Here is a 7,961-nt window from a genome sequence, read left to right as displayed (position 1 = left end):
CAGCTTGATCCTGGTTCCCTTTCTTTGGTTGATTTGTGTCTACCGTTTATGGAGTTGTTATGTTTGCATATAGCCTGAACTTTACATACATCATACACACGCATTTGCATGCAGCACTGCCCCTGGCCTGGGAGGCAGGTGCTCTCACCATCCAGTTTTACAGAGGAGGAGACTGAGACACAGAGAGGAAAAGCTACTTTCCGAACATCGCGCAGCGCGTGGAAGACCTGGGACTGGAAGCCTGTGGCTCTTGCTTTTCCCTGCTCTGTTACATTCTCATGCAACCATCCAGGTGGTGGGCCTCACACCCTCTGGGGAGCAGAGACTTCCCCAGGCACAGAAGCCACTACACCTCAGGGTGGCCAGAGCTGTGCAAGCGGTGTGGGTGACCAAGGTGCCTAGGGAGCCCCAAGGACAGAGTGGGAGCATGAAGACCCCTCCTGGGAGGGGGGGTATAGGCTCCTGAGTAGAGGCCCTGGGAGTGGAACGGTGGGGCCTGAGTGGGACCTGGGCAGGGGTGTGGGGAGAGGAGCCATGCAGAGGTGAGAGGGGCAGAGGAAATGCTGAGAGCTGTGACTTGGGGTGTGGGCAGGGGAGTGGGGGTGGGGCAGGAAGCAACGCTGAAGTGGTCAGAGGGGGCCAGATCCTGAGGCACCTTGAATACTCCAGAGCTCGGGGCCAGTGCCATAGATCCCTGTACCCTGTGCGCACATGTGGCTTAGTGACTTTGGTGGTCTGGAGAGTCAGGTCCCTCGGTGCAGGGAGAGCGGGGCCCTGGCACTCAGCACTCAAGGCCCTCAACTTGCAAGGGCAGGTAGGCATTCATGAAGCTGAGAGATGCGTAGACTGAGAGATGAGGAATGAATGAAATCAACGCCAGGAGTACTCTGGAATCTGGTTTATTAGAGGCAGGTTGGAGAAGCAGCCAGCAGCTGGCAGCTCTGATGGGGTCAGGGGCTGGGTCTCCCCAGGCTGCTCTCTCCTTGGTCCTCCATTGGGGGCAGGGTAGATAAAGATGCCAGGAGTGGGAGCGTTCTGCGGGGGAGGGACAGCGAGCTCCTGCTGTCCTAGCATCCAGCACAGGCAGCGTAGGCACAGAGCTCACACGTGCTCGGGTCCTCAGCGATGACCTCTGGACAGGAGAGACAGGGCCCATGAGCACCAGCTGCTCTTCCCCAAAGCCCCCGCCCTCCTTTGAGCCAGAGCTAGGACATCTGCCACCCAGCTCCCGGGAGAAACCCAGGCCTGCCCCCTATGACCATTGGGCTTTCTGCCTCAAACCAGGACAGGTACCGCTCAAACCAGCCAATCAGAGCAGAGCCCCCTCGTCTCACCAATCAGAGCAGAGCCCCCCTCTGAATCCCACCAATCAGAGCACTTCTCTCCTTCAAGTGCCACCAATCAGGGAATTCCTAAGCCCCACCCGTCAGACAGGAGGCTACTCACCCAGCCTCCCCAGGATCTCATTGGCGTTGGGCTCCTGGCAGACAGGCTTGAGTTCTGCAGGAAACTCAGTAGAGCTACAGAGGTCGGGAGCCACAGGTCCATCAAACTGCACTCCGCTGTCAATGCTGGGCTCCCGGAGCCCCCGGAGGCCCTTGAGCTTCTTCACAGACTCCAGAGAAAAGGAGAACTTTCCATCCTGAGAGAGACATGTCCAGAGCATGAGGCCAAGCTGCAGCCTGCTCCTGACTGTTTCCTCTGGGACTGGCCCCTCTCCAGCCCCAGCGGCTCAAGCAGTGTTTGTGGCCCCTGGGAACCAGACCCTCCTCTCAGGGCAACATGAGGTAGTCAGAGCTCGGGCCTTAGAGCCAGACCGTGGGCTGGGACCCTGGTTTTGCTCTGTGGCCAAGGACAGGCCCTTAGGTCCTGCCTGTTATGAGGAACGGAGAGAATGGATGTGATGTGTCAGGGACACAACAGGTGCCCGATACGTGGGAGCCACTGTGCTGATTTTTACGGAGAGGTACCGAGCTGGGACCGAGCCAGGTTCCACGTGGCCAAGCCCTGGCTCTTTTCACCTCCGCCTGACTGCCACGTGGGCTGCTCACCTGGCCCCCAGCTCCAGCCTGCAGCCTGGCTGTTGTTTGAGAAGCAATAAAAGGCCTCCCGAAGCCTGGCTGTGACAGAGGGGGGCCCCTGCGGGGTGCCAGACGGCTTGCCGCTGGCATTCATCCTCGGGGTGACCATGTGAGTCCTGAGACACAGGCTGAGTACAGGACTGAGAAGTAAGGTCTGGAATTGAATCTGAGGCAGGCCAGTAAGAAGCCAGGAGAATTCCTTGGCAAGTGGAATTGGGAACCGATATAACTGAACAAATGAGTGGTGCAATTCACAGCCAGATACAGACGGTCACCAGGGGGCCCTAGCAATGGGCAAAACTGGCACCAGACCTGGCCCCCCAGGGGGGTCTTCCCGCCTCTGGCCTATCACTGGTCATGCCTGACCTTTCCCTGACCTTTCCCCCCTAGAGATAACATCTAGGCCTCCATTGTATTTCAGCTCTAGGCCCAGAAAAGCAGCAAAACTAGTGCTGGTGACTCCAGGACCAGCTGCAATGACTAATGACCCCCTGGGCGCTGACCAATCAGTGGAGACCGAGACCCTAAATGGATACACCTGGAAAAGCTGATGAATATTCTATTGAGATCCTCCCCTAAGACTCTTCTAAACTCCCAGCCTCTAAAGCCCTCAAAACAAAGGTCCCAGCTTTTCCCTCCCCTGGGCACCCCCCTCCCCCTCCCCGCAGGGGTGTGTCTCCTAAACTCTAAGGGTCCCCATGAGACTTGCAACCAGGGGAGCAATGGGCAGCGGCAGCTCGTCCTGGGCTAACCCCTGAACCTACCTCCAGGGTCCCCTTTCCTCTGACTCTCCAGGGAGCGGACAGCAGCCCCACCGTGGCTCACTTCTTTCCTATAACATTTCTAGGGAGCCAAAGCCACCCACCTAGTCTCCTGTTGCTTCTTCTACCCTAAGCCCTTCCTTGTTTCACTGTCCCCAACTTAAATAAACATATTCTCAAAATCACCTGGTCTCGCGTTATGAAATCTTTCCCACACAAAGTCAAGAACCCACACACTGCAGGCTGGCCTGAGGCAGACATGCTCCCTGCCTGGTCCCCTTTCTGGTAACAAATCCAGCTCCAAAGAGGGGGTGCTCTCTCAGGGCCCAGGCCCTGTGCACTGGGTTAGAGAGCCGGCTGGACCAGGGTAGGGACAGCACTTACCTGCACAGTGACTCCCCCTGCCAGGGCAGCCCAGGTTCCCAGGAGGCACAGTGCGGCGAGCGGGAAGGTGTTCATGGCTGCAGTGCCCGAGAGAGGAGTGGCTGGTTCTGGATGTCAAAGGGAAACAGTGGGGCTTTTAAAGAAGGCAGGGTTACTGAGTAACCCAGGAACTTTTGGCAGTCTCATCTGCTCACCTGTAAATTAAGGCCTAATCAACTAAGGCTCAAGACAGCCCTGGCAGATAAGAGATCAGTTCCCTTCCTGGGCACTCATTTTTGACCCACAGCCAGCTGGGTCCTGCATTCATTCACCAACCACATACACTCACTGGCAACTGCTCTGGGCCAGGCCCTATGCTGGGCCGGGTCTGTAGGAGGGGTCCCAGACAGTGGCAATGCTGGGTGATCAGGGAGGTAGGAGAGGGGTCGGGTGGGGAATGAGGGGGCACCTCCCCCAGTCCAGGTGAAGAGCAGTTCAGGAAGGTTTCCCAAAGAAGGGCATACTAGTGCCCAGTTCTGGAGAATGGGTGAACACTTTCTTAAAGAAGGGGTGGGGGGTAAAGGCATTTCTTACAGAAGATGCTACATTTATGACAGGTGAGGTGAACTAGGCCTGGAATATTCAGGAAAATGGAGTCATTCAGCCTGAGGGGGGGTGGGGGAAGGGAGTTTGGAGGGGGCTTCACATGCTGAGAGATGAGGCTTTCGAGCAAGGCAGGTACTAGGTGTGGCCACTATGACTTGGAGGAAGGACTCAGCTCTGCCAGCCCACAGGCCTGGTTCAAGCCTTACCTACTGCCCAGCTTCAATGTGTGTGAACTTGGGAAAATTGTTTCCCCTCTCTGAGCCTCAGTGTCCCTTTGTGTCCTCTATGGGGACTAATAATAATACCTGCCTCATGGGGTTATTTTTGTCAATAGCAGCTTCCACTTCTGGTCCCCACTGGCCTCTCTAGTGACCTGCCCATCTGAGCCACAGCCTGTCCTCATTTGTGCTGATCCCACTGTCCTGCCCGTCCTTCAGCCTCAGATTATCTTTAAACTAGTGGCCCAGTGCACGAAATTCATGCACATTAAAAGGGAATTAGTTGAAGGAAATATTTTAATATTGCTATTTGCCCTTTCTCTATAATAGAAGTGTCTGAGATGAAAGAAAATTAGTAAAATGTATATGAAAATCTTCCTCCTGCCAGAGTCTGGGGCTAACCATGGGACACAGAGTCAAGTCCCCACCCACCCACATGCACCTCGAAATCACGTGAGACCCAGAACCGGCTGGCCCCACTCCCATTGGACGAAATCCAGACCCAGCCGGCCCCAACCCCGTCAAGCCCTGCCGGGTAGGGGGCACAGCCTCAGGTCCCCTGTCAAGCCCCACCAGGTAGGAGGTGCAGCCTCAGGGCCTCTGTCAAGCCCCGCTGGGTGGGGGGGTGCACACTCAGGTCCCCCAGCCTGGTGCCGGGACAGGGGATGCGGCCTGAGATCCCCTGTCAAGCCCCACCAGGCAGGGGGCACAGCCTCAGGGCCCCCATCAAGCCCCATGGGGGGTGCAGCCTCAGGGCCCCTGTCAAGCCCCACCGGGCGGGGGGCACAGCCTTAGGTCCCCCGTCCCAGCCCAGCGCCACGCAGCCTCAGGTCCCTGCTTATCGCTCGTTACAGGAACCCCCGCCTCCACTGTGGATGCAGCCATCTTGTGAGGGCATGACAGAGTGAGGGTCAATTTGCATATTACCTCTTTATTCTATAGGATGAGCTCCTTCCCTCTCCCTCCCAATTCCCTTTCCCCCTGATTCCCCAACCTCCTCCCCCATCCTGCTGTTTCTACCTGCTGACCATCCCCCATGTTGCCCTCCCATTCTGCTCCACCTCCCCCAACTAGTCCAGCCTAACTCCCCACCCTGGCCTTTCCTGAGCATGCTTCCCTACTGTGGAACACGCTGTTCCATCCGCTTGGAAGACTTTTCCTTTCTTGTTCCCAGGTGAACTCCTACTCAAACTATAAGGCCCAGGTCAAATAATCCCCACTGCGTCCTCAGCCAAACTACCTCTCTTTGTCCCCATAGGACCAAGTACATTCCCCTACGGGGGATCTTGCTGAGTGAGAGTACCTGGCTATGTGTGTCTGCCCCTGTAGACTCTGACCCCCATGAGGACTAGCATAGTGTGTGTTCATTGTGTTCTATTGGGAGCAGGGCCCCAGGACAGGGAGGAAGGGAGGTCCTGGGAGCTCCATGGCTCTAATCTACAAACAAACCTGTCCAGAAGCCAGTAAGGGGCCCTGAGCAGGGGCTGGGGGTGCGGAAATCCCTGGGTGTGGAGAGTCAATATTGAAGGAGGAATTGGAGGGGGCAGATCCTGACCAGAAGGGAACTACAAAGGGGCAGGAAACACCTGTTCTAACTGCCTTCCTAGGTCCCTCTCAGAGCTGGACTGGCCTTCCTCCCCTTTCTGGTGTGTGTGGGTGTGTGTGTGAGTGTGTGTGGGTGTGTGTGTACTGAGGTGTGTGTATGGACACTAAGCTAGCTGTGCATGTGCATGCTGATGAATGTGTATGTGTTTACACTGAGGTCTACACATCCAGTGCACCCATGTGGTGGCTGGTGCTAGCTGAGAGCTGGTGGGAGTGAGCCCTGGGGGAGGGGGAGGTAGAGAACATCAGGGTTGTGGATGGAATTTAGGTTGAAGGTGAGGCTAGAGATATGCCTACAGGTAGCATTTATTTCCATTGGGATGGAGGTAAGCACCAGGCACAGATCAGGAGTGCAGCTGAGGGTGCTGCTGGGGCTGGGGCTGGGGCTGGGGCTGGGGTAGGGTGGAGTTGAGCAGGTGAAAGCTGGGTTAGATCAGCCTGAGGTTACAGGTTAGGGAAGATATCATAGCAGTGGGTAATAGGAGTTCAAGTTAGGATTCAAGGTCAGGTTTGGAATGAAGCGGGGGTTGGGGTGGCGAAGTGTCAGGGTTAGGTTTAGAATCAGGGAGGTGGTCAGGATTGGGTTGCCGTGGGGATTATAATTAACATGGAGCTTTGGGGTTAGGCTAGGTCCGTGGTCGGAAAACGTGCCTCGCAAGCCACGGTTTGCCGAGCTGCAGTTTGCCGACCACTGGGCTAGGTTCCTTGGTCGGGTTGAGGCTGAGCTGAGTGTGCAGATGAAGTTGGCAGTGTGGCTGGTTGAGTGTATGGTGAGGGTTGGATCTGGGGCTAAGTGTGGGCTCAAGCAGAGTTGGGACTGAGTTTTGCATGAAGGGTGTGGCTGAAGGAGTCTGTTCCTGGCTGGCTTGATTTGTCTGTCTTACCTCTCCTAAGGCAGCAGGTGGGGGATACAGGCAGGGGCTTTGGTGCCTGAAGCCTCTTCTTCCCCAGTGCCCTGGCCAGGGCTGACCTGGCGCAAGGCAGGGGTGGAGTGGGTGCCACGGGAATCCACACCGTGGGAAAGAGGAAGTGGCACCTCGGCCTCAGCCCTTTGGGGCCCGCCCTACCCAACCCCGGCCCTGACATCCACCTGGGAAATGGGTGGGAACAACTCCCCTTCCCTTGCTCCCTGAAACCCCGGCCTGGCCTGTGCCCAGATGTGAATTCAGGCCCTCTCCCTCCTCCTCTGCAATGAAGCTGCTGGGCCCTGGACTTGGGGTCCTCACAGTACTCCAGGCTTTCTGCCCCTTCCCCTCCCCCCTCCCGCCGCCCTCCCCTCCCGCTCACACCTGAACTCTGAGGCATTGGACCCCAGCACTCCCCCACCCGTCTTCATTCCCTATTGGTAGCAGGTGGGTCTGTGTCCTTTGGGCTTCCCACATCCAAGGCCACCTCTTCTGGCAAATCTTACTCCTCCATAGCCTTCTGGTTGTGCTACCCCTGCCACCTGCCTCCCCATCTGAAAACACATCCTGCTGCCTGAACCTTCAGAAGAAACCTGGATTCCAGGCCCTTCATGATCAGGCCCCTTCTCACCCTCAACCAGGACTCCCAGGGGGGAGCCAGGAAGAAGAGCCGAGACAGGGGGTGCTGTTGGAGCCAGGCAGCCCTGGGTTCGAGTCCAGCTTCGTCAGTGAACAGCTGTGTGACCTTTCCAAGCTTCAGTTTCTGCATCTGAAAAATGGAGCAGTAACACCTCAGTGTGGACTTCAGATTGTCCAGAAAACCTTCCTCACTGAGGCCCAGAGAAAGGCTAGGAGACCATGGTTTTCCGCAGGGCGCACACGGAGGGGCCCTGCACAGTCGCGCTGGGGGAACACTGCACCAGGGCCCCCAGCCAGCAGGAGGGAAACGTGGACACCAGCCTGGGACGGACTGCCTTCGCCGAGGGGGAGGCACAACTTTCAGACTCATGGCCTGAGCGCTTGGTGGAGGCTGAGGTCTCAAAGCTGTGAATCCAGAACAGAAGCGAGTTCTCACAAACGTCACAGAAAAGCTTCCCCTCAGCCCACACCCCCGGCAGGGCCTCCAGGGCCCAGCTCCCAGCGTTAGGGAAGGGGAAGGAGAGAGGAGTAGCACTGGTCAGTGATGCCCACGACACAGGAGGGGACCCAGGCCTCTGCATAGGGTGCCAATGTCACGCAGAAAGCAAGCGGCTGAGTTAGAATCGGAAGCCTCTGGCATGAGCCAGGCTGGGGTGCAGGGCTCCCCCACCTCCTGGGGCCCTGGGGTGAGCGGGCTCTTTCCCCTGACACTCCCAGGACCGTTGGGGAGTGGACCGAGGGTGTGTAACCGTTGTTTGCTCGGCAGTGTCATCTCACGTGGCC

At 57.3% G+C, this 7,961-nt stretch overlaps 1 protein-coding gene across 1 annotated transcript; it reads right to left on the bottom strand.

Moving 5' to 3' along the window:
* Positions 1-998: 998 nt before the first annotated feature.
* On the bottom strand, positions 999-3,301 carry GUCA2A (guanylate cyclase activator 2A). Its single transcript, XM_006087238.3, has 3 exons — positions 3,227-3,301; positions 1,447-1,642; positions 999-1,132 (listed from the first exon to the last, which is right to left on the bottom strand). Exons 1-3 carry the CDS (start codon positions 3,299-3,301, stop codon positions 1,068-1,070), a joined length of 336 nt encoding a protein of 111 aa, XP_006087300.1. The 3' UTR covers positions 999-1,067.
* Positions 3,302-7,961: the final 4,660 nt, after the last annotated feature.

The sequence above is a fragment of the Myotis lucifugus genome, unplaced genomic scaffold (genome assembly GCF_000147115.1).
Source record: "Myotis lucifugus unplaced genomic scaffold, Myoluc2.0 scaffold_37, whole genome shotgun sequence".
In the NCBI taxonomy this organism is placed as follows: domain Eukaryota; kingdom Metazoa; phylum Chordata; class Mammalia; order Chiroptera; family Vespertilionidae; genus Myotis; species Myotis lucifugus.
The sequence above is the reverse complement of the archived record's forward strand: the minus strand, read 5'-3'. Positions and strand labels throughout refer to the sequence as shown.

Bases quoted from the DNA above. Each gene is read 5' to 3' on its own strand.
- GUCA2A (XM_006087238.3), bottom strand. From the start codon at position 3,301: ATGAACACCTTCCCGCTCGCCGCACTGTGCCTCCTGGGAACCTGGGCT. The intron at 1,643-3,226 runs GTAAGTGCTGTC...TGTCTCTCTCAG, and splicing joins CAGGGGGAGTCACTGTGCAG to GATGGAAAGTTCTCCTTTTC. The intron at 1,133-1,446 runs GTGAGTAGCCTC...TCTCCTGTCCAG, and splicing joins TGAGATCCTGGGGAGGCTGG to AGGTCATCGCTGAGGACCCG.